Here is a 27,980-nt window from a genome sequence, read left to right as displayed (position 1 = left end):
TCTTTTTTTTTTTTCTTACAGTTTTTTCAATGATTCGATTCGTGTTATGCTATTGAAAAAATACCTGAGATCACATTTTTTTACGGATTTTTTACAATATTATATATATTTTTTTTGTCATTTATTATCATTTACACCTAGATTAATTAATAAGTATCAAATATTAAGAATAATTACAAAATAAAGTGAAAATAATAATTTTTTTTTGTTTTTTTTTTCTATCCCAAATTACATAAACCCTTGATAATAGAGTTAGTCATTTGAAAAAAAAAATTACAATCATTCTATTAATTACTAAGTAATGTACTTTTAAAAAAAAATATCGGTGGCATTTTCATATTTACCCCCGTGTTTTTTAAATACTTACGAACTATTTATATGGAATATTTAACGCCGCTTACAAAAAAGAACATCACAGAGACAAAACTGTTTATAGAGTTGATGGGAGGGATTTTTTTTTATTTTTCCACGTTACAAAAAAAATGGGAAACTATTAAAGCTACATTTCTACAAGTTTCATAAACATTTCTAGATCGATCGAGCATTTCATAAACAAGCCAATATTTAACGGGGTAGACAGAAATTATAAAAAATAAATTCTTGTCTTGAAATTTTTTTAAGCTTTTTTCCAACTTTTTTTTTAATCAGAACACTAAAATAGGCTAAAAAAATTACAAAACCAGAAACAATTATAAAACAGATAAGATTAAATTTATATAAATTGTACGGAAATTTCAAATAATAAAAATTTTTAATTAAAAAAATACATTAAAATTATCCCCGTAAATAGGCATTTTACGAAAATCTCAACTGATCTATAAATGTTTATATATAAAAAAAACTATTTATCCCCATTCCGCACTCTTTATGTACAATTTTTTTAAACTTCATGTCCTTTCCAATGTTGAAAAAAAAAATTCTCAAACTACCTACAATTTTTAAATTTTTTGGATGATTGGATTTATAAAAATTTTTGGCTCAATTCTTGCTAAATTAGATTACGTTATTGTAGAATTAACTATGTAAGTAACTTTATATATATAAAAAAAAAATTGGTTATTAAGTGACATCTATAGGGCAAATTGTAAATCTGTACAGAAAAAAATCATTCCAGAACTTTTAAATGCAAATAAATACTAAATACTCGGTTTATTTTATTAAAATTTAAACTTAAAATTGTCCATTATACAAGATTATCGTGATTTCTAATATTGTAACGTACATACAAAACAAAATCTTTGTATATATATATATATTTCGGTAGTGACAAACTTTTATTAAAGCAACCGATAGATAACGGATCACGGAATTTTGACTTTATTCAAAAGTGGGATCCAAATATTTAACACAAGATATCCCCAATATTATCTCAGACCACTATTCCACTGGATAGGCTATAAGTGGTGGTATTTTGTGCCAATTTGAAATTAGCTTATCGTAACTTCAACTTGCTTCAAATTGGAACAAAACATTTCTAAGCAGTGACCTGTCCAGTTGATAAAAAATATATTTTTCAATATTAAGATATGTTAAGGTAAATTTTCACTAGCTGCCATAAATATTGTTAAAAAAAGAATTTTTGATAAATTCGCCTATTTAAAATTTTGTACATTTTAAGATGGTTTGATACAAAATGTATTAAGCATAGGAAAATATATTGAAACATATTGGAACATTGTATATGCCTTTTAATTATAATTATTGATTTCTAATCCAAGTCTAGTCTAGTCTAGTCTTCTTCTAATCAAAGTCTAGTCCAAGAACGACTTGATACTCTTGTGTTTATGGGGTCGTTGTTAACTTTTATAACCGACTAACGATAGACGTTAGATCTTGAATTTTTGGTGTCTTTTGAAAGACTAGTAGTGTCGGTTTGGGGGTCTTGTTTTTTTTAATTTTTTTTCAACTATACATCTTGTTGGATCTTGAAGTCTTGGAGGTCTTCGTTACTGTAAGACATGAAGGGTTTTGGGGGTCGTTGTTTTAACTTTTGATTTTTTTTTCAACTATACATCTTGTTGGATCTTGAAGTCTTGAGGGGTCTTCATTACTGTTGGACACGAGAGGTTTTGGGGGTCGGTGTTTGTTCAGGGGGTGTAGTCAACGTCAGTTGCTGCAGTAAACAGGTAGTACCGGACTCCTCGGCCAATCGGAGGTCTCCTCACTTTCGCTACTTTCGCTACCCGTTCTATAAGAGAAGAATACAGATAATTACAATATTAAGAAAATTTCACATTTAGTAATTGATCAGTTTTAAGGATATAGTTCACAATATCAATGTAACATGACATACAACCATACAAACATATTTTTAATCCCTCTAAAACAAATAGAATAAACCTTCTTTCTATTGGGGAGGAATTACGAATATATTTAATTTTAAGATATTCCTCTCAAATATGTTTGGTGACAGTCAGATGGCTGTAAAAATTAAGCCAAAACTTTAATGTTTATAATGGAATAAGGCCAAGGAGATGATGGGGAATAAATACAAATGATTTTTTTGTATATAAATGGATAGAAGAAAGGACATAGCCTGATTAGAAATATAAAAGTAATGCAATAAAGTCATTAAAGCGCTTCAATGCCAGTATTTTTACATTCTTGCTTGTACTATACATAAATAGAATTCGATTGCATGAACACACATTCTCTGTTTTGTCAAAGAGAATAAAAGAGACCACAAAAGAGGGACAGTTTTGGCATTACCCAGAGCCAGAAGGGCCCAGAGCGCGATTTCTATTACGCCCCCCTTTTACCATAACTTGGGAAATGGTGGGGGTTGTGTAATTCGCAGACCTGTGGCGCCCTCTTTCTGTACAACACTTTAACGCCGGCACTACAGTTTTTTTTTTCGTTATAAGGTGGCAAACGACCAAGCTGCCATACGAATTCGCCGGAATGGCGAAGCAACCGCTGCCCATAGACTTTTGCAATTGCAGATGCGTTGCCTATCCTTTGTATACTGACCTGTTCCTACTGGGCGTGGTGTCTGTGGCAAGGTGTTGCTCCTCTATGGTCGGCAATAGCGAGGTCAGACGGTCCGTCGGCCGCAATACCTGATCATAATTATGTAATATTAGTAAGATTGTAAAAAAATCTTATTTTTTTTTGTTCATGTTAATCTCAGAAAAAATTGAAACGATTTTGTCTGGATTTTGACTGGAAAGATTTATTTCTTTGTATTGAATAGGTTCAGAAATTACTGAATATAGTTAAAAATATTCTTTCACTGTCGTTAAGTTATATTAACACTTGGCATGAGAGTAACGTATTTTTACGTTTTTGCAGTCACTGGAGCGAGGGTCACGTAAAAATCACGTATTTAGTACATTTATGTTGGACAAATCTACGAAATACGTACATTATAATATACGAATACGTATATGTTAAATAGGATTGTTAAATTAAATAATACAGTAAACAAAATAAAAAACAACATTATTTATGCGTGTTGTTTACGTTGCTAGGCAACGTTTTAAAATTTTTTTTTCCACAACTTCTCATTGTCGAGTTAATTCGTATCTCCAGAGCTTATAAGCGGTGATTTACCAATTTGAAGCTAGTTTTTTTTTTGTTATAGATTGCAAAATTGATAAAATGAGCTGTTGTGACAAAACCGCCCGTTGCACGCGTAATTCGATGCTAAGTGTTAATTGATTATTTTTTTAAAAATTCCCTTAGTATACCTTTAGTGTACGTTCCGATAGTCTCCATACGAGTCGTTGTCGCTGTGTGGCTGCACAACGTCCTTCATATCGCGACAGTACAGTGCGGAACACATCGCGAGTACGAAGCAATGATGTTTCCGACATCTGAAACATATTGAAAACATATATTAACTGTCAAATTGTTTCAAATACCGTAAGACATAATAATAGGTAGGTCGATATCTATCTATATATATATAGTCAGAAAGTGGTGTTAGTTACACTATTTATAACTCAAGATAGGTCGAACTGATTTAGCTGAAAATTGATGGGGAGGTAGCTTAGAACTAGGAGACAGACATAGGAACTTTTTTATCTTGTGTTTTTTTTATTCCGCGCGGACGGAAACGCGGGTAAAAGCTATTTGTATATATAGTACAATTGCTGAAATATTGTATTATTTTATTATATTTTTATTAATATTTGTATTGTTTTATCACTGTTCATGTGGATACAGATTTGGTTTATTCATCTTAATTTCTACCCAAAGGTTGTCTGACAAAGATCGCTGCTTAGCAATAAGAAAACTGTGGGTAGGGAACGTGGACTAAAATTAAACCACTAATTAACTAAGGCTCACTAATGCAACAAAATAAATATGTAATTGGAATTTGATAAAAAGTCAAACTATGCAATTTTAACTTCAATAAATAATCTTACTAATATTATAAATGTGAATGTTTAGATGTATGTTTGTTTAAATATATCTCCGGAACGTCTCAACAGATCTTGATGAAATTTGTCACAGATGTAGAACATAGTCTGGAAGAATACAGACTACTTATTAAGTTTATTTTTAATTCTGCGCGGACAGAGTCGCATGCGACAACTAGTATTTCATAACCGCAGTTACAACATTGTTGGATTTTGGTGAAGTATCAAATGTTATCTATTAAAATGGCTGACCTATAATACAAATGTCAAGGCAATCATTTTAAAAAGATTGTTTTTTTATCAAAATTTGTTTTAAAAAAAGAATAGTTTTAATTAAAAACTAAACTAAACTCAAACTACTAAACTAATTTCACATTTTTTTTAATGAAAAAAAAATCTCGTGCAAATATCCACTTGAATATGGGTTGGATTATTTAAAATATATACTTACATTGCAATATGCTTGTAATTGAGCTGCGAATTCATATAAATAGTACAACTCTTCAGACACGTCTTTATGTCTAGCCCATTCCGTTAGTTGTTTTTCTGAAAAAAAAAAAACATAAAATAAAGAAATAAAACTAAGAAGTTCATCATCATCAGCTCACTATACCCACTGAGGGACTCAGAGTCTACCCTAAGTTAGAGATAACTATGTCATAGTCAACCACAGTCAAGTGTAGTGACTTCACACATATCATTGAATTTCTTCTCAGATATGTGCAGCATCACAATGTTTTACTTCACAGTAAGAACATCAGATAAATGTACATATGTAAATAGAAAAACACATTGGTACATGACGGGATTCGAAGTCAGAACCTACAGATTACAAGTCAAGTGTTTAACCACTGAGCCACCTATTATTTTTTTTTAATATAAAAATATAAATAAGCAAAACATTACTAACAAAATACTATTGTGAATAGTTTATTTTATATAAGGAAATAAAAAAAACTTTATTATTATATTTATCAATCAACGGCAGTCAAAGGGTTAAAATAAATGTTCAACTAAACAGTCACTAATAGTATTTTTTTGGAGTAATACAATATTGCACAGGACCAATCATTTTGGCAATCTTTGGAGGAGATTTATGCCCAGCAGTGGGCGTAATTAGGCTGAATAGATAGACAGATCTTAAGTACAATTTTGCACAGAACTGATCATAGCGTGGATTTTATGGGAGACCTATGCCCAGCAGTGGGCGTAACTAGGCTGAATATATATATATAATACAGTATTTATCTCACCTAGCTGATGATATACAATGACCAGCGCCAGTTCACTCATCCTTGCATTAGCACATCCGGCATCACATATAGCTATATACAGTGTTTATCTTACCTAGCTGATGATATACAATGACCAGCGCCAGTTCACTCATCCTTGCATTAGCACATCCGGCATCACATATAGCTATATACAGTGTTTATCTTACCTAGCTGATGATATACAATGACCAGCGCCAGTTCACTCATCCTTGCATTAGCACATCCGGCATCACATATAGCTATATACAGTGTTTATCTTACCTAGCTGATGATATACAATGACCAGCGCCAGTTCACTCATCCTTGCATTAGCACATCCGGCATCACATATAGCTATATACAGTGTTTATCTTACCTAGCTGATGATATACAATGACCAGCGCCAGTTCACTCATCCTTGCATTAGCACATCCGGCATCACATATAGCTATATACAGTGTTTATCTTACCTAGCTGATGATATACAATGACCAGCGCCAGTTCACTCATCCTTGCATTAGCACATCCGGCATCACATATAGCTATATACAGTGTTTATCTTACCTAGCTGATGATATACAATGACCAGCGCCAGTTCACTCATCCTTGCATTAGCACATCCGGCATCACATATAGCTATATACAGTGTTTATCTTACCTAGCTGATGATATACAATGACCAGCGCCAGTTCACTCATCCTTGCATTAGCACATCCGGCATCACATATAGCTATATACAGTGTTTATCTTACCTAGCTGATGATATACAATGACCAGCGCCAGTTCACTCATCCTTGCATTAGCACATCCGGCATCACATATAGCTATATACAGTGTTTATCTTACCTAGCTGATGATATACAATGACCAGCGCCAGTTCACTCATCCTTGCATTAGCACATCCGGCATCACATATAGCTATATACAGTGTTTATCTTACCTAGCTGATGATATACAATGACCAGCGCCAGTTCACTCATCCTTGCATTAGCACATCCGGCATCACATATAGCTATATACAGTGTTTATCTTACCTAGCTGATGATATACAATGACCAGCGCCAGTTCACTCATCCTTGCATTAGCACATCCGGCATCACATATAGCTATATACAGTGTTTATCTTACCTAGCTGATGATATACAATGACCAGCGCCAGTTCACTCATCCTTGCATTAGCACATCCGGCATCACATATAGCTATATACAGTGTTTATCTTACCTAGCTGATGATATACAATGACCAGCGCCAGTTCACTCATCCTTGCATTAGCACATCCGGCATCACATATAGCTATATACAGTGTTTATCTTACCTAGCTGATGATATACAATGACCAGCGCCAGTTCACTCATCCTTGCATTAGCACATCCGGCATCACATATAGCTATATACAGTGTTTATCTTACCTAGCTGATGATATACAATGACCAGCGCCAGTTCACTCATCCTTGCATTAGCACATCCGGCATCACATATAGCTATATACAGTGTTTATCTTACCTAGCTGATGATATACAATGACCAGCGCCAGTTCACTCATCCTTGCATTAGCACATCCGGCATCACATATAGCTATATACAGTGTTTATCTTACCTAGCTGATGATATACAATGACCAGCGCCAGTTCACTCATCCTTGCATTAGCACATCCGGCATCACATATAGCTATATACAGTGTTTATCTTACCTAGCTGATGATATACAATGACCAGCGCCAGTTCACTCATCCTTGCATTAGCACATCCGGCATCACATATAGCTATATACAGTGTTTATCTTACCTAGCTGATGATATACAATGACCAGCGCCAGTTCACTCATCCTTGCATTAGCACATCCGGCATCACATATAGCTATATACAGTGTTTATCTTACCTAGCTGATGATATACAATGACCAGCGCCAGTTCACTCATCCTTGCATTAGCACATCCGGCATCACATATAGCTATATACAGTGTTTATCTTACCTAGCTGATGATATACAATGACCAGCGCCAGTTCACTCATCCTTGCATTAGCACATCCGGCATCACATATAGCTATATACAGTGTTTATCTTACCTAGCTGATGATATACAATGACCAGCGCCAGTTCACTCATCCTTGCATTAGCACATCCGGCATCACATATAGCTATATACAGTGTTTATCTTACCTAGCTGATGATATACAATGACCAGCGCCAGTTCACTCATCCTTGCATTAGCACATCCGGCATCACATATAGCTATATACAGTGTTTATCTTACCTAGCTGATGATATACAATGACCAGCGCCAGTTCACTCATCCTTGCATTAGCACATCCGGCATCACATATAGCTATATACAGTGTTTATCTTACCTAGCTGATGATATACAATGACCAGCGCCAGTTCACTCATCCTTGCATTAGCACATCCGGCATCACATATAGCTATATACAGTGTTTATCTTACCTAGCTGATGATATACAATGACCAGCGCCAGTTCACTCATCCTTGCATTAGCACATCCGGCATCACATATAGCTATATACAGTGTTTATCTTACCTAGCTGATGATATACAATGACCAGCGCCAGTTCACTCATCCTTGCATTAGCACATCCGGCATCACATATAGCTATATACAGTGTTTATCTTACCTAGCTGATGATATACAATGACCAGCGCCAGTTCACTCATCCTTGCATTAGCACATCCGGCATCACATATAGCTATCTCCAATAAGTTAACTAGTTCACTTTCCTGCAATCAAAAATATTTTTTTTTATTATTTTTACAGTATTTTATAGTAAAATTCAATAGAATCTTACTAATATTATAAATGTTAATGTATGGATGGATGGATTAATTTTTGTTAAATTTGATGAAATTTGTCACAAATGTAGAACTCGAGTGGACGGAGTCGCGGGCGACAGCTAGTTGATGATATAAACATGTTAATTTTCAACAGACTACAAAAAGGATGTTCTCAATTCGTCTGTATGTTTTTTTTTTTAATTTTTGTTCCTTTATAACTCCGTCCATGTTTGGCCGATGTTTATAATACTTTTTTTAATCCAAATGTATTGCACGTGATTTAGTCCCATTAAAAAAAGTGTCTAAAGTATTTTAATAAATCTGTTTACAGACTTATAAAGATAAAATTGTTTCCATAAGTTTATTAAAATTTCACAATTGTATTAAATTCGACTAATTTATTTAATAATATATTCAAACAAACATGAGGACACGAAAAAAAAAAAGACACCATTGTCCATAGAACCTATTTGATCCCCTCCTCTGCCAAACTCACTTCCCTTCCCTATGTAAATGTGTAAAGTGTGTAGAGGAGACATACCTGAGGCGCGGGCGCAGCAGCCAGCGCTCTGACGAGCCTCAGCCAATGCAGAGGTGTGACAGCGCGTGCGTTGTTCAGCGCCAGTTTGTCAGCCAACACACGTGACATGCGCGCCACGTCCCGCCACGTGCACGCCGACTGAGACACCGACACTGAAATGTTCAGTCGACATTATGTAATGTTCAGTCGACATTATGTAATGTTCAGTCGACATTATGTAATGTTCAGTCGACATTATGTAATGTTCAGTCGACATTATGTAATGTTCAGTCGACGTTATGTAACGTTCAGTCGACGTTATGTAACGTTCAGTCGACATTATGTAATGTTCAGTCGACATTATGTAACGTTCAGTTGACGTTATGTAACGTTCAGTCGACATTATGTAATGTTCAGTCGACATTATGTAACGTTCAGTTGACGTTATGTAACGTTCAGTCGACATTATGTAACGTTCAGTCGACATTATGTAACGTTCAGTCGACGTTATGTAACGTTCAGTCGACGTTATGTAATGTTCAGTCAACGTTATGTAATGTTCAGTCGACGTTATTTAAACAGTAGAACTATACTACAGTAATAACTTTACTTCTTACTAATATTATAAATGTGAATGTTTAGATGGATGTTTATTTGAAGATATCTCCGGAACAGTTCAACAGATCTTGATGAAATTTGACAAAGATGTAGAACATAATCTAGAAGAACACATAGGCTACTTAATTTAATATCGCACGAATAAAGTCGACGAAACATATAAAGTGAATCTGATAATGTTTAAGATGTTCAGTGGTAGTAATACTCACCCAACTCCTCAATGGAGACAGTCCTGGCTTGCTTTGTGAGTTCCGCGTGTTCGTCCAATGCCACATTCATACAGGACACGGTGATGCAAGGAACATGACAAGGACGTACCTTCATCTTTGTTAGAAACCTGAAATAAATATCATTTGTGTAAAGGGCATTTATAAAGTAATCTTACTAATATTATAAATGTAAATGTTAAATGATTGTATGGATCATTATTCTTATTACAGTGTAAACTCTTTATAACGAAACTCAAGGGACTGAGAATTTTTTGTTGTTATAGAGACTTATCGTTATATGGAGTAAACAAAAAAAAACAACCAAATTAACAAGATAACATAACAAACTAAACTAGTTTGGCTCACTTCAACGTTACCGGGAGTTTATTGTTTTAAAGGATAACGTTATAAAGAGTTTACACTGTATTTTGAAAAAAAAATAAAAAAAATTGGTTAGTTGCCTATGTGTGCCTTCGAGACTATGTTCTGCAACTGTGCTAAAAGTATTTCGCTGAAATTTGTCACAGATGTAGAACATATAGTTTGGAAGAACACAGAGGATACTAATTAAGTTTTTTTTAAATTGATTTTTTAAATTTCCTAATAAAAAAATTTGAGAAACAGAACTACAATTTCAATTGTCCTAAGATACACAAGAAGTTATCTCGTGTCTTCTGTTGACTTACCTATCGAATAAATTGATGGCACTGATAAGTACATCAGCGGGCAAGTCGAACCACACTTTGAGGCAGCGAAGCACATGTGCAGCGCCGTCTCTCGCACCTATAGTTACCTCACCACTCTGGAATCAATTCAACTCATAGTAAAAAAAAAAGAAAAAAGAACAATTCATAAAAAAAAACAATCTCAAACAAAATGCACTAAAAAATAACAACTGACAAGTTCTTTCTTGTAACATGTCTATATTGTATAATTATTGTTATTTCGCAGTCGGTGTCGGCCGAAGTAATGAGGTGACATTTAATATCTGAGATGTCTTAGACATAGTTACGTTTATGTCCCTACTTAGGCTGAAAGCGAATCCAAAATAACAATAACTGGGCATGGGCATATTAATATCACATCTTTGTCAACTGTCTGGATAGCTGTTCTGTTCTATATTTGAACCAGTGAGAGGCTTGCTTGGTTCTGTCAGAATATATATAAAACTACTTCTACTTCTATATCTATGAAAATTATTTGTAAAAAAAAATTTACTACCTAATAAGTTATTTATGAAAATGGGCGGTGTATGGATCGTTACAAGAAACATGGTATTTTTTCTGTAAGTGGAACACCGCGGATTTCCTCGACTGTATCTAATACAAAAGGTATTCTTATAAAAGTGAAATGTTAGTTTTTATTTAAATATTAAAACCATATAATTTAATTAACTCATTATTTTCGAAATACAAGAAACAAATGCGCTATTTAAACATTATTTCATAATTTCTAAGCACTAAAATAGCGCATTTAACTTCTGTTGTAACCGACATTATAGTTATTACGTAAGACCTCATCTCTATGCGAGGTATAACCAAGCAAATTTCGAAACAGAGCTATACGTTACGTACATAACAATTGTGAACAAACAAGTGTGAATGGGTTTTCATTGAAGAAAACATATTTAGTCTGATGTTTCAGATGTACAGCACTAGATAACTAACAAACTTTATTTGCAGAATGTGAAAAGGCATCATCATCAATCAGCTCACTATACTTCCCCACTGAGGGGCTCGGAGCCTACCCTAACTTAGCAGTGACTAGGCCATAGTCTTATTAACTGTGTGCTTCTGAGACCAAAATCTCTATTTTATTCAAAGTTAATAATCGGGATGAAGATATGTTTTTTCAGTCAGAGATTTTTATTTCAGAAACCCACGGTTAGACATTCTGAAACAGGCATAAGAATAAACAGAAAAGTAATAAGATTCAATGTCAATGGCTAAGGCTTACAAAGACGAGCGATATAATTCTTTAAGAAGATGGCAATAATTACAAAATATAACTTCTGATAGAGATGTACGGAAGAGTTGGTACATTTGCTGATAGAAGTACAAAAGGTGATGGTGATGAAGATATGTTTAAATACAAGTTTTACTGCAATGTAAACTCATATATAATTTCGTATTAGAGTTTAGAAAAACTTTGCGAAATATTTACAAATTCAAAAAACAGATCGCTTTGTTCGAATACATCTGAATAGCAAACATTGGTAATTGTAATTCACAGTTAGGTTTCTCGGTTTTTTAAATAACTTACATCAACTTTACAGAAGACGTAAAAAACTGTCTATTTAAAAAAAATCGATGGATTTTTTTCAGTAATCTTACTTATATTGTAAATAAATGCGAATGCTTAGATGGATGGGTGTTTGTTAGAACGGACAACTGCATAGATCTTGATGAAATGTGGCTTAAATGTAGGATTGTGTATGTAGGATTTTTTAATTCCACCGCGAACAAAGTCGCGGGCGACAGCTAGTTCTTTATAACCTTACAAATTAAATTCAACAGACGACAAAACGGTTACATTTTTATTTGGGTCAAGGATTCATTACGTGTCACCAAACTATTAAGAAATGCTTTAATGCAGTATTTTTCATGGGGACGGAAAACATCCGTTAGCAGCTGAATTTAGGTCAATCGATAAACTAATATATAATTTTAATTTTAAGAGCGTCGGTGGCGGTATCTGTAAGTCCAGGGTTCGAATCCCGCCATGTACCAATGTGCTTTTCGAGTTTCGATTTAGATATGTACATTTATCCAATGTTTTTACGATGAAGGAAAACATTGTGATGCTGCACATATCTGAGAAGAAATTCAAAGATATGTGTGAAGTCAACCCGCACTGGGCCAGCGTGGTTGACTATGGCCTAGTCACCCCTAACTTGGGGTGACTAGGCCATAGTCCCTCCCCTCGGTGGAGATGTATAGTGAGCTGATGATGATGATAATTTTAATTGAAGTCGAGATACTTTGAAACAAACATCTATCGATCCATCTAAACATTCGCATTTATAATGTTAAGTCAGATTTGGTTAAATTTCAAACTGAATTTCCACCAAATAATGATGTACAATAACATATTGTAATCTGTGTTTCTTGTCCAGCGTAAACAATTTGTTTTTACTTTTATTATTAAAAAAATAAAGATAATTTAAAAACATCCTATATAATATATTTTTCGCAAGAACCGACCTCCGCTCTATGTAAATGGTACGCAACAAGGTCAGTAGCGATAAAAGATTTTCGCTGTATAAATAAGACAGGGGCAACAAACTACGGCCCGCTATTTTATATAGTTTCTTTACTTCGGATATAAATCGAATAATATTATTTAATGACTTTACTACATTGTTTATTTATTTTAAAATAATATTTTCACACTATTTTATGCAATTTACAATAATATTTTTATAACGACAAAGAGTCACATCTCGTTATGAGATTTCATAAGAGATGTACCTATTGTCAAGTAGTTCGACTTTATCCACTAAATGACAATGGCTATGTACATCAGTGTCTCCATAAAAAAAAAACAACTAAAAAAAAAATAAGAAATACGTCCGCTACGTTACTACAACATACTTGTACTTTCAAGTATGTCAGTAGGTCAAGATTTATTTTTTATTAAAGCGGCCCTTAATAAGAGAAATTTTAGCACCCCTGCTATAGGTGGCAATAGTCTGTTTTAATACGCAATAGTTTTGTATATAGTTGTCGTTGAAAATATTTATTTTGTAAAGTTCAAGTAATTCGTTATTTATTAGTACTCATGTTACGAGTGAAGAAATGTATGTTACTGAAAAGACTTTAAATATGAATGTGGAGGTAGGCCTAGGTAAAGATGGATTGCGTGAAGTTAACATGATTAAGTACTAATAATAAAGACCCAGTGATCCAAACATTTCAATAAAAAACTACTAGTCTTCTAGTTATTTAAAAAAAAGTTAAAAAAAAAAATGGGACCCATCGAATGGGAGGGAGCATCGCGGTAACACACATAGAAAAAAAAATACAGTCGAATTGATAACCTCCTTCTTTTTAAAGTCGGCTAAAAACATAAAAATTCAACTCACCTCAGATTCATCAGGTAAACACAACCTTGGTTGAAACTTATGCTCCAATTGAAGATATTCGTTGAGTGTGGCGTACAGCTGTTCAGGTCTATCACCCATTGTGTCGGTTGACGAGCTGGGTATACTGTCGTCAGCACCCGGGTGCCTCGCGCCCGCTCGCGACATCTCGCCCGGTCTGGCAGTATCGAGCAAAGGGTGAATCGGCACCTATAATAAAACATACATCATCACCCTATCCTTAATTAGGCCAAGTAGGATCGACAAATAGTCTTTCCACTAGTCACAGTAGAATTTAAAACTCTTTTTCCTCTTCGTTACTATTTTAAAGAGTAATGTATACCACCGGTTTTCTAAAGGATGAAAATTTCAAATCTTAGAAGGATTCCAAAATTATTTTATTACCTTTCGTATGTATTGAAGTGTGAACAATATTCGATGACCTCGGTAACACCGGGTTAAGTAAGTCATATCGTCATCCCCCTGTTTATATTTGGCAGAATAGAGATAACAATATGTTACACTAGAATTTTGTTCTCAAACCAAAAAGTAGACAATTATAAGTCATCTAGAATTTAGTCTAAAACGATGGTGTGTCAAATGACACCTAGTTTTGTACAAACACAGCACTTACCAAAGCTTGTGCAGGAGAAGAGCTATATTCGACAAATCCCCCTTTTGCGCTCGCGCCGATTCCCCCACTGCCCGACCCGACAGTCCCAGCGACCGGGCGACGAGGCCTAGTACCTGACAAGAGAGCGTCGACTGTCAGCGCTGAACACTCCATGGTATACCACAGAGCGTTCCGAGATAAGGGATAAAGGTTTATGAGACCAAAGGAAAAAAGGGACTGAGTAGTCTTGGTACTAGTAGCAAAGGATAAGGAGTGATAAGGATAATGTAAGGAAGGACTTCCCTATTAGGTTACCGGGTACAATGTCTTGTTGAAAGACAATTGCCCAGCCACCTCGCGCCTGAGTGTCAGGTTACTCGCAGTAATGGTTGAGCACTACTGCCCGGCCCAGCTGTCGTAGACTACAATAGCCTCAGTAGACTACACTTCAGCCTGTAGTAGACTACACTTCAGCCTGTAGTAAACTACAACAGCTAAACTACAATATAAATAATTATATATCGCCACGGTCTATCCCGATCCCGCTAGTATACACCGGGTTAACACCCTTGATACTATTTTTATGTCTCGTAATGAGATTGTGGGATCTCTTGATGAGGGATATAGTAGTTATAAATAAATCAATACCTGTAAAATATTAATTTTAAAATTATTTTGCAAAAATTCAAACATTCATTGGGCCATTATTTTACAAATCATATTTACTCTGAAAAAAAAAAAAAATCAACAAATATAACGTCATACAAGGAAGCGTTTTACGATATACAAAATGATAAATATATTTTTACATTAGATAACTGAACTAAAGAACTTAAAATTGGTCAACAAAGTGACTTACAAAAGTACGTTAGGACGAAGGTACTTAAAAAAAAATTATCAAGTTTTTTTATCGTTATTTGCATGATACTTGTCTGGCCTTGGCAGTCAAAACACGCGGGCGATGGCTGACAACTCAGGGTTGTCACAAATTAAATTTAAAACAAAGTATTTATAGTGTGTTTTAATTTAGATTGTTTAGTAACCCTGGAGGTTTTAAAAGCGTAATATATTAGTAGCCTATTTTTTCTTCCAGACTATGTTCTATATCCGTGCCAAATTTCATCCAGATCTGTTGAGGTATTCTGGAGATACCTTCAAATAAACATCTATCCATCTAAACATTCGCATTTTCAAATTAGATACTTCTAAATTTTCCAAAAAAACTCTCACTCTTAAATAACTAAAGTGTTTATTTTAGGTTATTTTTACCAACAGTAATACTACTGTTAATTAGGACTAGGCTATGTCTAGAAAGGGACAGAAATATCAGATAAAAATTAGTTGTAACTTTAAGAGAAAATCTTCATCTTTTACATGCAGAGGTTCGTCAGTAATTTAAATCTCAACAATCTTTTGACAACCATAAATTATAACGAGCTTGTTTTTATCACTTGTGCTCGTAAAAACATCCGACTGGTCTTCGCTAAAAATTTCAATAGATTACGCCACGCCTCTTAATGCGTTCAATAGCCAAATAATATTTTTGTCCGACTGTCGGTAGAGCAATTTTTATCACAGACTAGCTTTTACCCGCGACTCCATCCGCGCGGAATAAAAAATAGAAAACGGGGTAAAAATTATCCTATGTCCATTTCCTGGTTCTAAGCTACCTGCCCACCAATTTTCAGTCAAATCAATTCAGCCGTTCTTGAAAAACAATACCCTATCAGTTGGGGAAAAACAAACGTCATTTCTTAAATTTTATTGCATTGTCATTTATCAAAAAAAAAAAAAAAACAATAGATAGTGAGTGTCAACAACCTGACTATTCTGACGCACATACTGAGAGCGATAAACTTTCGTTTTTTTAATGAAGAAAGGTGGTTAACCAGTAAACAGAGCGTCTATCACGAATATATACGATAAGCCTTTAAGTCATCTACAAAATGTCAAAATTTGTAACAAATCTAATACAAATTTTATAGATGAAGTTACAAATACTTTCTCGCAAACTTTCGTACTAGGCCCACACACAGGTCACAGGTGTCTTGACACAGGTAACATAAGGATGTTAGGACTGAATTTCATAGACATCTGTCACGACATATGGTTTTTGTTATTTGGATTAAACGACGATAAACTAATGGTTCATTATAAAAATTTTCATTCCTAAAGCCCGCAATACACCTAGTTACTGTTCAATTCGATTATAGATAAAAATTACGGTGTGTAACGGACTTTAAACTATTGAACATACAATCAATTTTCAACCATGTTACATGCGAATAGAACACAAAATGGTACATCAACGGTCAAACAAATTCGTAATAGACCTCATTACGAACTTGTTTAGGTCATGACGTGCCAACAAGCACGTACGCACGTGTTAGTGATAATAGCAATTAAGAGACTCCGTAAGTACCACGTGAAATCTTATATATATAAAAGAAAGTCGTGTTAGTTACACTATTCATAACTCAAGAACGGCTGAATCGATTGGACTGAAAATTGGTGGGCAGGTAGCTTAGAACCAGGAAACGGACATAGGATAGGAATTTTTATCCCGTTTCCTGTTTTTTTTAATTCCGCGGGAACGAAGTCGCGGGCAAAAGCTAGTGATATATAAAACTGTTACTTTGTCAAAACTAAAATGCATATACGTTAAATAACTTAAAAAAAAAAAAACTGAATATAATAAATATCAAATAATTGTCCAATTTAAAGCTTTCAAACGAAAAAATACGTAAGGTCTTCAAAATGTGTTTAAAAAAAATTCAAAATTTGCCATCGAAAATACTGAACATATTTGAAAAATTCTTTTACTGTTGAAGTACCTACACTATCCCCTAGTGACATAGACTAAATCTATTACTAGATTTTTTTAAATTCCGCGCTATACACTTGCCTAATATTTAAACTGCCATCTTAATACAGGTATTATTGTAGTGTAATTCTACGGTTAAAGACCTAAGAACGTTTAAATTATTAGGTCCTTACATATGAAATTGGCGTTTTTCGTACTGGCACTTTAATCAAGAATTTCTCCTCTTTGGTAAGGAATTCCAAATTCAAATTTGTACAGCTATAGACTCATGTATTTGTGGTTCGATGACCGTCATTCATTTGTTTTTTTCTTCTGTTTTTTTCTGTTTGCGTCACTCATTTTACAAAATGGAAAACTTAAAATATCGCATTATTTACGAGTACGAGTTCCGCCGTGGCACTATTGCTGCGGAAACGACTCGAAGGGTGAATGATGTGTATGGCGGTCGTGTTGCAAAAGAAAACACAGTTCGTTTTTGGTCCCAACGTTTTCGTTCTGGAAATTTCGATCTGCAGAACAAGCCCCGTGGACGGCCTGAGACTCAAGTTGATAATGAAGAGTTGAAGGCTATAGTGGAAGCGGATCCATCGCAAACCACGTCCGAGTTAGCTGCAGGCTGCGATGTTAGTGATAAAACTGTTTTAATTCACTTGAAGCAAATTGGGAAGATTAAAAAGCTTGAAAGGTGGGTACCTCACGAATTGACTGAAGCAAACCGGCAAACGCGCGTCGACTGTTGCGTTACATTACTAAACCGGCACAATAATGAAGGTATTTTAAACCGAATCATTACCTGTGATGAAAAATGGGTTCTTTACGATAATCGGAAGCGCTCAGCGCAATGGTTGAATCCTGGCCAGCTAGCCAAATCCTGCCCCAAGCGAAAATTAACCCCAAAAAAGTTACTTGTAAGCGTTTGGTGGACTAGTGCCGGTATTGTTCATTACAGTTTTCTCAAATCTGGCCAGACTATAACGGCTGATGTATATTGTCAGCAATTGCAAACCATGATGGAAAAGCTAGCGGCTAAACAACCTAGGCTGGTCAATCGCTCCACGCCACTGCTGCTTCACGACAACGCTAGACCACACACTGCGCAACAGACGGCTACTAAATTAGAAGAGCTTCAATTGGAAAGTCTAAGACATCCTCCGTACTCCCCGGATTTTGCTCCAACAGATTACCATTTTTTTTTAAATTTGGATAACTTCTTGCAAGGGAAAAAATTCAACTCCGATGGGGCAGTCCAAATCGCCTTCAAAGATTTTATTGATTCCCGTCCGACTGGTTTTTTTAGTAAAGAGATCAATGAACTACCTATGAGATGGCAAAAGTGCATAGAAAATAATAGTTCATACTTTGATTAATTAAATATATTATATTAAAAAATATTCGACTTTTTGTTCCTCCCATACAAAACACCAATTTCATATGTAAGGACCTAATATTAGAGAATCCACGCCTAGCATAACAATGCTAGTTACAGTGAAAGTTACTTACGCCCCACCGCGTATTGTGTGAAATTCACACAGCGCAGCGTTAGTAAAACACTAGTGTTGGGAATTTTATCGATAGTTTTTTGCCCGACTGATTACTCTATAGTCTATCTATATATATAAAAGAAAGTCGTGTTAGTTACACCATTTATAATTCAAGAACGGCTGAATCGATTTGACTGAAAATTGATGGGGAGGTAGCTTAGACCCAGGAAACGGACATAGGATAATTTTTATCCCGTTTTCTATTTTTTTTTCCGCGCGGACAGAATCGCGGGTAAAAGCTAGTAATAATATAAAGAGAAAAGATTTCATTGTTTGTATTGAATAGGATCCGAAACTACTGAACAGATTTGAAAAATTCTTTCACTGTTGGGAACAATATCCTCGGATGACATCTTACTAATATTACAAACTAGCTTTTACCCGCGACTCCGTCCGTGCGGAATAAGAAAAATGGACACAAGATAAAAAAGTTCCTATGTCCGTCTCCTAGTTCTAAGCTACCTCCCTATCAATTTTCAGCTAAATCAGTTCGACCGATCTTGAGTTATAAATAGTGTAACTAACACGACTTTCTTTTATATACATAGATGCGAATGTTTGGATGTTTGTTAGAAGGTATCTCCAGAAGGGATCAACTGATCTCGCTGAAATTTTGCTTTTATGTAGAACATAGCCTGGGCGGTGTCGCCAGTGACAGTTAGTCTTGGCCAGCGGTCGCTTCGCTGTTTCGGATAATTCCTGGCAGCTTATTCCTTAGCCACTTTATAATATAAAAAATAGTTTGACTAGAGTTCCAAAAACTGTCCCGTATAGAGCAGTTCATTTATCGCAGTTATATATTTAAAAAAAAAATACATAAACATAGAAAATGAAAGACAGGACAAGATAGCTACAGACCGACAAGAATCTTGTTGGCATTTATTTTGAGCGTGGATTGTATTCTTTTTTTTTTTGAGTCACAAGGCACTAATAATTTAATTACATAAAGAGGCAAAAATTCTCCATTTTAAAGGACACTTACATTTTTTCTTAAGACAAACCAAAGATGGCGCCACTGGCCATATAAAAAACAAACAATTTTTGGCTTCAACTTCATTATTGATACACGCAACACGTATTACCTTCAGCTTCACTAATGGCTAAAGGTTTGTCGCACTGTTATATATCTCACTCTATTTGTGGGCATACATTTTCGTCGTCTTGATTATTTGAACGCGTTCAGATATATCGAGCATGCGCACATCCCTATCAATCCTAGTGTAAGTTACGCATTAATTACTCTGTATGCATACATTTCACACGGTTTGCGTTCATAAAAAAACTATGACACGCCTTATTATTGTCAATTTGCAAGTTATACTGCCATTTGAAGCAAATATATCAATAGAATTTATTTCATTTTGTTCTACAGGTACAAAAAATCGTTTGTTTCATGAGATTCTAGAATTTTAAGAAATATATTAAAGCGAAAAAATAAATATTTCATTAAATATAATTAAATAAAATACTTTAATATTTTAATTTTACATATACACTAACCATATCATTAGAATAACATTTTTAAATTGAATCTCAAGCCCTATTTGGACCACGAATTATCATTTTATAAAAAAAAAACTAGCGCCCACAACTCGGTATGTGGAGAATTAAGAAAAAAACTTAATAAGTAGCCCGTGTTTTTCTAGACTATGTTCTACATCTGTGACAAATTTCATTCAGATCCGTTGAATCGTTCTGGAGATACCCCATCAAACAAATATACCAAACATTCGCATTTATAATATTAGTAAGATTTAATATAATAGCCATGTTACGAGATTCAACTAGTAGTAAGGTCGTATACAGTTTATTAAATCAAGGTTGTGAAGAGGTAGACCTTACAATGAAGGCTATTCGTTAAGGTTATGGTGGTCTCTTACTATGGGTGTCAACTTTTTTAAAATTATTATATGGTAGCATACGATCAAGTGGCTACTTAAATTATATATATATACTAGCTTTTACCCGCGACTCCGTCCGCGCGGAATAAAAAATAGAAAACGGGGTAAAAATTATCCTATGTCCGTTTCCTGGTTCTAAGCTACCACCAATTTTCAGTCAAATCGATTCAGCCGTTCTTGAGTTATAAATAGTGTAACTAACACGACTTTCTTTTATATATATAGATATATTTGATATAGGAAGGGGAATATTTCCCCTTCCTATATCAAATCCACTTCCATGACACAAATTGTCATCGCTTTAATCTCATTAACAAATCAAAAATAACAAAATGTGTCAAGTGCCTGCAGTCGACTCACATAAGTGAAGAAGCGAATAAAATTCTCTGACTTTACAAACTGTTTGCTTAACAACAGTAGCTTTCATACTTCTGGAACTTTCGACAGGCCGTAGATTGCGCAACTGCTCCGTCCCTATCGCGTATGGTGCGGTGAAACTCGACAGATGTGACGACAGCTGTTAACTCTGGCGTATGGAATAGGGTGACAATAAATCAAGAATTATTAAATTTACTAGTTGTCGCCATAGACTCCATCCACACGGAATTTAAAAAAATTTTTTTAGTTGAATGTGTTCATCCAGACGTTCTGGAGGCATCTTAATGGATGGATGAAACTTAGATGGATGAAACTTAGGTATATGTAATTTTATAAAATGTGGGACATAAAAGTAATTTTTGTTGTAATTAAAATATTTTATAAGATAAATACGTGCCCATTCTTTTATCTCACGTTATATTAAATGTCCACAAAATTTTATTGTCACCCTAACAGATAAACAAAGCAAGTGCGCACATGAAAACGCTTGGCCTAATTTGTACACATACGTCAGAGGCCGTAAATAATGCCACACACGTGTAAAGAGCCCATAAACGGTCAAACATGTTTTTAAGCTTAATCAAGCTATTCATAAAAAAAATGAAATATTTGACAACGTTTTTTTGGAACCAAGTTCCTTATCGCGCGTTGTGAAAGGGGGCTAGACGGAAAAAATTCTTACGAAAAGTTGTCACGACACTTTTTGCTATATCACCATGGCAACGACGTGACAATATATAACAAAAATTCATAGAAATAAAATGTGCTTCTTGTGAAGACTTAAGTTTTTTATTCATATAATAAACATTGGTTCCTTCACTAATTAATTGAAAGGAACTTCGTTCCATCCGGGTGTCCCTTGACACCTTTCAAGTTTTTTTTTTATAAGACATGGGGGGAAACGAGCAGCGGGAACACCAAGGTGTTCATCAACGCCCATGGACATCAGCAATACCAGAGGAATCGCAGATGCGTTGCCGGCCTTTGAGATGGTGATACGCTCGCTTCTTGAAAGACCCTAAGTCGTAGCAGTTTGAAAATACTTAAACACTTAATTAGTAGCCTATGTGTTCTTCCAGACTATGTTCTACATTCTAGATCCATTAATTTTTTTTTTTTTAAATTGCGCATATTGTCTACCATAGTTTCTACAAAAATTTCGTTCAAACCATAGACAAATATAATCCGTTCCGTTTTCCGTTACGTTGAAGTGCCATCTAGTGTACCTATTTCTTGGTATGATATTTTTGGCGCGCTATCGCTTGGCGGGAAAGTAGGCCGTTAACGAGTCAAAGATCTTAGCTACGATAATAAAACTTGTTTTCACATTTATAAAAATGTGTGGCTAATTTCGTAATCCCTACTAAAATTATAAATGCGAAATTAACTGTTTGTTTGTCTCACTTTCACGCCAAAACTACTAAACCGATTTAAATGAAATTTAATACATAGATAGTCTATAGCCTGAGAAAAGACATAGGCTACTTTTTAACGCGAAAAAAGGGTTGTAAGAGATTGAATGTGAGGGTGAAAAGATAGAAATATGAAACTTATTTTTTCAACAGTAGACAGTAGTAGACATTCAAAGTATACTTGGCTAAAATAATTAAAATGTTACCCGAAGACAGTATTATACGTAGACGAAGTCTCGAGCACAGCTAGTATCAAATATGGCTTCTTTGTCTAGAGAATTCAAAAAGTAACTAGTCAGATTTTTATACGCAGTTTTACCTAATACATAGATATCATAAGGAATTGACTGGACTTTGACGGAAAGGTAAAGATAAATGCTGGTATATTATAGACTACTTATTTTTCGCGGCGACGAAGTCGTTTTTTTTGTGACTGAGTAGTCACTGTTTGCCTTGAAGAGGCATTTACAGCTTCACCGGGCTTGAGGTGGCCGGGCGCAGATGGCGCTTAGCCTAAACCTCGTTGACGAAATCGCGGACCATCGCTACTTATGTAATAATTCTAAATTTAAAAAGTTCCGTTGCATTTAAGATAGAAAAAAATGTTTTTACATTATATATTCGTTTATTTACGTAACTAATAGATTACGGGTTCGACGCCCCTTCAAGTGTTTGAAGAAAATAAAAATAGTCTCGTAGCGTACATTGTTGCTTCATAATATTTACTGTTAGGAGAAATTACAAAGGTCATTGCGTAACAATTATACCTCGTTTCGATACAACGCCGAAATCTTACTAATATTATAAACTAGCTTTTACCCGCGACTCCGTCCGAGCGGAATAAAAAATAGAAAACGGGGTAAAAATTATCCTATGTCCGTTTCCTGGTTCTAAGCTACCTGCCCACCAATTTTCAGTCAAATCGATTCAACCGTTCTTGAGTTATAAATAGTGTAACTAACACACCTTCTTTTATATATATATAGATAGATGTGAATATTTAGATGTATGTTTGTTTGAATATATCTCCGGAACAGCTCAACGAAACTTAATGAAATTTGTCACAGATGTAGAACATAGTCTGGAAGAACACATAGGATTAATAAGACTTTTTTTAATTCCGCGCGGACGGAGTCGCGGGTGACAGCTAGTATTGTATATAGCTAATGCTATATAGTTGTGTGAGAAAGTGTTTTACTGAAAATATTTTGTAATTCACTTTTACCGTAAATTTGCCTATCATGGTTTAGATTTTGGATTAGATCAAGGTTCAGTTTTATGTACTAGTGTATACAAAGCCTTAGATTGAAAAAAGTTGGTATGACTAGAACGGATTTTCCTAATTATTTTCTAGCGTTTAATACATTCACATAATTTATAACTTATCAATAATGCTGCTTAAAAACTTGGTTATATTTTTCCTCCGTGTAACTCAACGGTTAAATTTAACCCAGTGACACATATCGTTTCAATGTCGACGCCATATTTAAAATACTACGAACCTTCTCGAACTTGTTAAATTCCATTTTATAAACCTGTTCCAACAATAATTATTACGAATTACTTACATTAAAAGAATATTTGATAAAGCTAACTAAATACGCAAGCGAAGAAACAACGATACATCTTCCTAACAAATTACTACTTCACAGTAATATAAATGCAAAACTTTAGATGGATAGATATTTGTTCGAACTCAACAATGTCTTAGTTGGAGTGTCTAAATGGCGAAAATCAAATGGGCACAAAATACCACGACATATAGCCTGTCCATGTATAAGGAGGTCAACGAGTAATACCCTGATGAAGTCAATGTCAGATGTGACTGACGGCACTAGATGTCACGTAGGCGTCACCTCGGCGGGGGGCCAAGCCTCTAGTACGGCCATGACGGATATTAAACGTGACTTCACGCACAACATTTAAGAGTAAACTGTTCCAAATCACAATTACCCTTCGTAAATGAGATAAATAATTCAATTTAACTTTACCAGCTCAATATCTATACGCATTAATAAAAATTGGAATGTCTGTGTGTAATGTTGACAAAAAAATCACACTTCGTACACATGTCTGTCTGTCCAAAGGTCGCTTTGTTCTGCGTAACGGCTGGGCCGATTTCGACGGAATGGTAGCTGAAGCAATCGGGCGCTAACGTAGTCATTTTTTTTTTACAAAATATAAAAATCAGGGCGTAATTAGAAAAAAAATGAAGCCATCAAAGCTAAAAAATACGATACGTTGGGTTTATATAAAACAAAAACTTTAAATTTAATTCCTGATAAGTACAATGCCAAAACATACAAAAAAAAAACAAGTTGACCTTGTAACTAACAGGTTTTATATATACAGTATACGCAATTAGACATATAGAAAAGGAAGTAATATGCCTTCATTAGAATATATAGGAAAAAACACATGGACATGTATAAATTTGGTTTTATTTAACCATTTACACTGACGAAACATTCACACAAAATTATATCCATCTCTGTGATGTTCTTTAAAACTAGTGGGATGAAGATATGTGTAGAAGTTTTACTAAACATGTTTTGCCATTGAGGATCTATAAAGAAACTCAATTCGCAAATTGTCAATATTAATTCAAGTTTGTTAAAACAGCTGTTTTATAAAAGTCGCAATAAAACGACCTTGAACATTCATAATTATTCATATAAAAATTATATACTAGCATTTACCCGCGACTTCGTCCGTGCGGAATTAAAAAAAAAACTTAATAAAGTAGCCTATGTGTTCTTCCAGACTATGTTCTACATCTGTGCCTAATTTCATCAAGATCTGTTGATCCGTTCCAGAGATATCTTCAAACAAACATCCATTCACTCATCCGTCTAAACCAGGGATTACCAAAATGGTTGATATCGAACTTAAAGAATTGCTAATTCTCTGTCTTCTATTTACCTAAGTCAGAATGAATAATAATAATAATTGATCTTAAAAGTAGATAATTTGGCCATGTGGGGGGTCTGAGGTAACAGTTCATTTTAGAAAATGGGGTCACTTGTTCAAAATAGTTTGGTGATCCCTGGTCTAAAAATTTACATCTATATATATAACAGAAAGTTGTGTTAGTTACACTATTTATAACTCAAGAACGGCTGAATCGATTTGACTGAAAATTTGCGGGCAGGTAGCTTAGAACCAGGAAACGGACATAGGATAATTTTTACCCCTTTTTCTATTTTTTTATTACGCGCGTACGGAGTCGCGGGTAAAAGCTAGTTTATATTAATAAGATGAGAAAGTTTACATTGAATTATGTGTATAACTTCAGAATAACTCAATAAGAAATTTGATATATACAATCTGCAATAACACATCCGTTGCTTATTCAGTTTTTTTAGTTCCTTTCAGAATAAATCGTTCAGCAACAGCTGGAAACCAAATTAATTACCAAGTAGATTAAAAATTGTTCATATATTCACTTTGTTCACTATATTACAATCTAACTGAGCATATTATAAACTGACAAAAAATTACAAACTAATAAAAATAATGTTGAAGTTGTTTTGCAACTTGTGTGCCTCATGACATGATAAAGATTGAGGACAAATTGATAAAACAAGCAATTTGAAAATTTTAGAACCAGTATTTATAATGATAAATGTCAAACATTATGGTAGACCAGTGAGTAGACCAGGGGTTACCAACCCATAAATCATGACTATGAGTCCAGTTGATCATAACAAGGCAAAAGATACTCAAGACAATTTAAAAGTAGCGCCAGTTATTGAGAAATTGAGGAGCAGAAGGTTAGCGTGGTTTGGACATGTTATGTGGAGGGATGATAATCATATAAACAAAAAGGTAATGAGATTGAATGTGGATGGCGGCTTCTCGCTTATAGAGGTTTATTTTTAACCCAATTTTCTTGTTTCCAGAGATTGTCTAGTGAGACTGGATAATGGACTAATGCTTATAGGTTCTAACTTTTCCAAGCTTGACTATACTCTGATTCCTAACAATATTAACCTGTATCACCTAGTTCATGATGTAATCCGTTAAATATATAAATGGGTAGGTTATACCTTACTAATATTATAAATGTGAATGTTTAAATAGATGTTTGTTTGAAGGTATCTCCGGAACGACACAACAGATATTGATGAAATTTGGTAAATTTAGAACATAGTCCGGAAGAACATATAGGCTACAGCAAGCGACGGCTAGTATTAAAATATATTGGATAAATTGTAAGTAGTGATTATGTATAAATTGAAGGGAAAATTTATATAAGATTAATTTACAATTTTGTCATATCTTCCTAGTTGCTCAGAGCAGGAAGTGATGACAAACCTTAAAATCTATTTATAAATTACGCAATACCGAACAAGTCTTAACTTGTAGACAATAATAGAACGATATAGAAGTTTCCAGAAACTTCGATTTATTATTAACAATAGCGTTAAACGAAATTGTTTTAGTAAAAATATCGTTTTAGAGAATACTACGGGTATCTTTGCAATATTAGAAACTGTTGTCTAAAACAACTAACTTTCTCTACAACTAGGTATGTTAAGTCGCTAACTTATAAGGCTAGAAGCTTTCGGTTTATGCAAATACTGGCTGTAAAGCTATACAAAGGACAAAGAACATAGTGGTTGACCCAAAAACCCTTCCAGTTTTGAGGTTATGTTGGCCATAAACTGTTTAATTTTTGCAACGATTAATTTATAATAAAAATAAATATGTGTAAAGACAATTTCAAACTTACCCGGATGCTTCCGTGGGTGGTGTTTGCGTAAAAAACTCCTTATGTGACGAGAAATTTTGTTTCTCCGTATGCAACAAGATTCCAATACAAATTGACAGTTAACTGATGGTCGACAAGTTAGTTCCAGAAAAAAATGGCGGACAGATTTTAAACCGATTACGTCATTTCGCGGGAAATTTGAAATTGCCGTTACACTAAACTTTTATATTAATTATCAAATTAAATGATATTAACAACAAACTTACCTCATAAAGGAATCCGTAATGTGGTAAAGGCGATGGTTTTATAAGCTGGCTAACACATCAGTAATATTTGTCGAATTCAGTCCAAATCCGTGCGCTGTTGCCAAACCGTTATTGCGTCAGTTAATGAATATCTTTCTAAAACACACATTTCAATGCACAAAAGCATTCCTTGGATACGTTTCTAATAATTTTTTATTGGAATAATGCAAAATGAATGCTATAATATCAAGATTAAGAAACGTTAGAACAAAGAAAGTATAACAACCGTAAGGACGGCAACGTCGCTTCCACTATGATAACGATGAACAAAGAAACAGTTTTTTTTCCTGTTCAAGTCAAACTGTTCCTTATTTTACTCCTTCAATAATTAAGTTATGTCAATATATCCAGTTATTAACTTTTAAGAACTTTTAACACAACAATCCTTTACGATCAACGTTACGAAATTAACTGACCTAAACTCTTCGATCTTCGGTCGCTCGAGTTGTTTTTGTTTC

General features: G+C 34.4%; 1 protein-coding gene across 1 annotated transcript; it reads right to left on the bottom strand.

The window, feature by feature from the left end:
- Window positions 1-1,162: 1,162 nt before the first annotated feature.
- Window positions 1,163-27,980, bottom strand: LOC106712578 (cyclin G). The gene is made up of 11 exons (XM_045685163.1): window positions 27,484-27,980; window positions 14,469-14,581; window positions 13,838-14,044; window positions 10,440-10,555; window positions 9,754-9,881; window positions 8,948-9,099; window positions 8,250-8,352; window positions 4,816-4,910; window positions 3,690-3,815; window positions 2,971-3,059; window positions 1,163-2,188 (listed from the first exon to the last, which is right to left on the bottom strand). Exons 3-11 carry the CDS (start codon window positions 14,000-14,002, stop codon window positions 2,107-2,109), a joined length of 1,056 nt encoding a protein of 351 aa, XP_045541119.1. The 5' UTR covers window positions 14,003-14,044; window positions 14,469-14,581; window positions 27,484-27,980; the 3' UTR covers window positions 1,163-2,106.

Source organism: Papilio machaon, chromosome 29, assembly GCF_912999745.1.
Source record: "Papilio machaon chromosome 29, ilPapMach1.1, whole genome shotgun sequence".
In the NCBI taxonomy this organism is placed as follows: domain Eukaryota; kingdom Metazoa; phylum Arthropoda; class Insecta; order Lepidoptera; family Papilionidae; genus Papilio; species Papilio machaon.
Note: the sequence above shows the minus strand (reverse complement) of the source record. Positions and strands in the feature narration are given on the sequence as shown.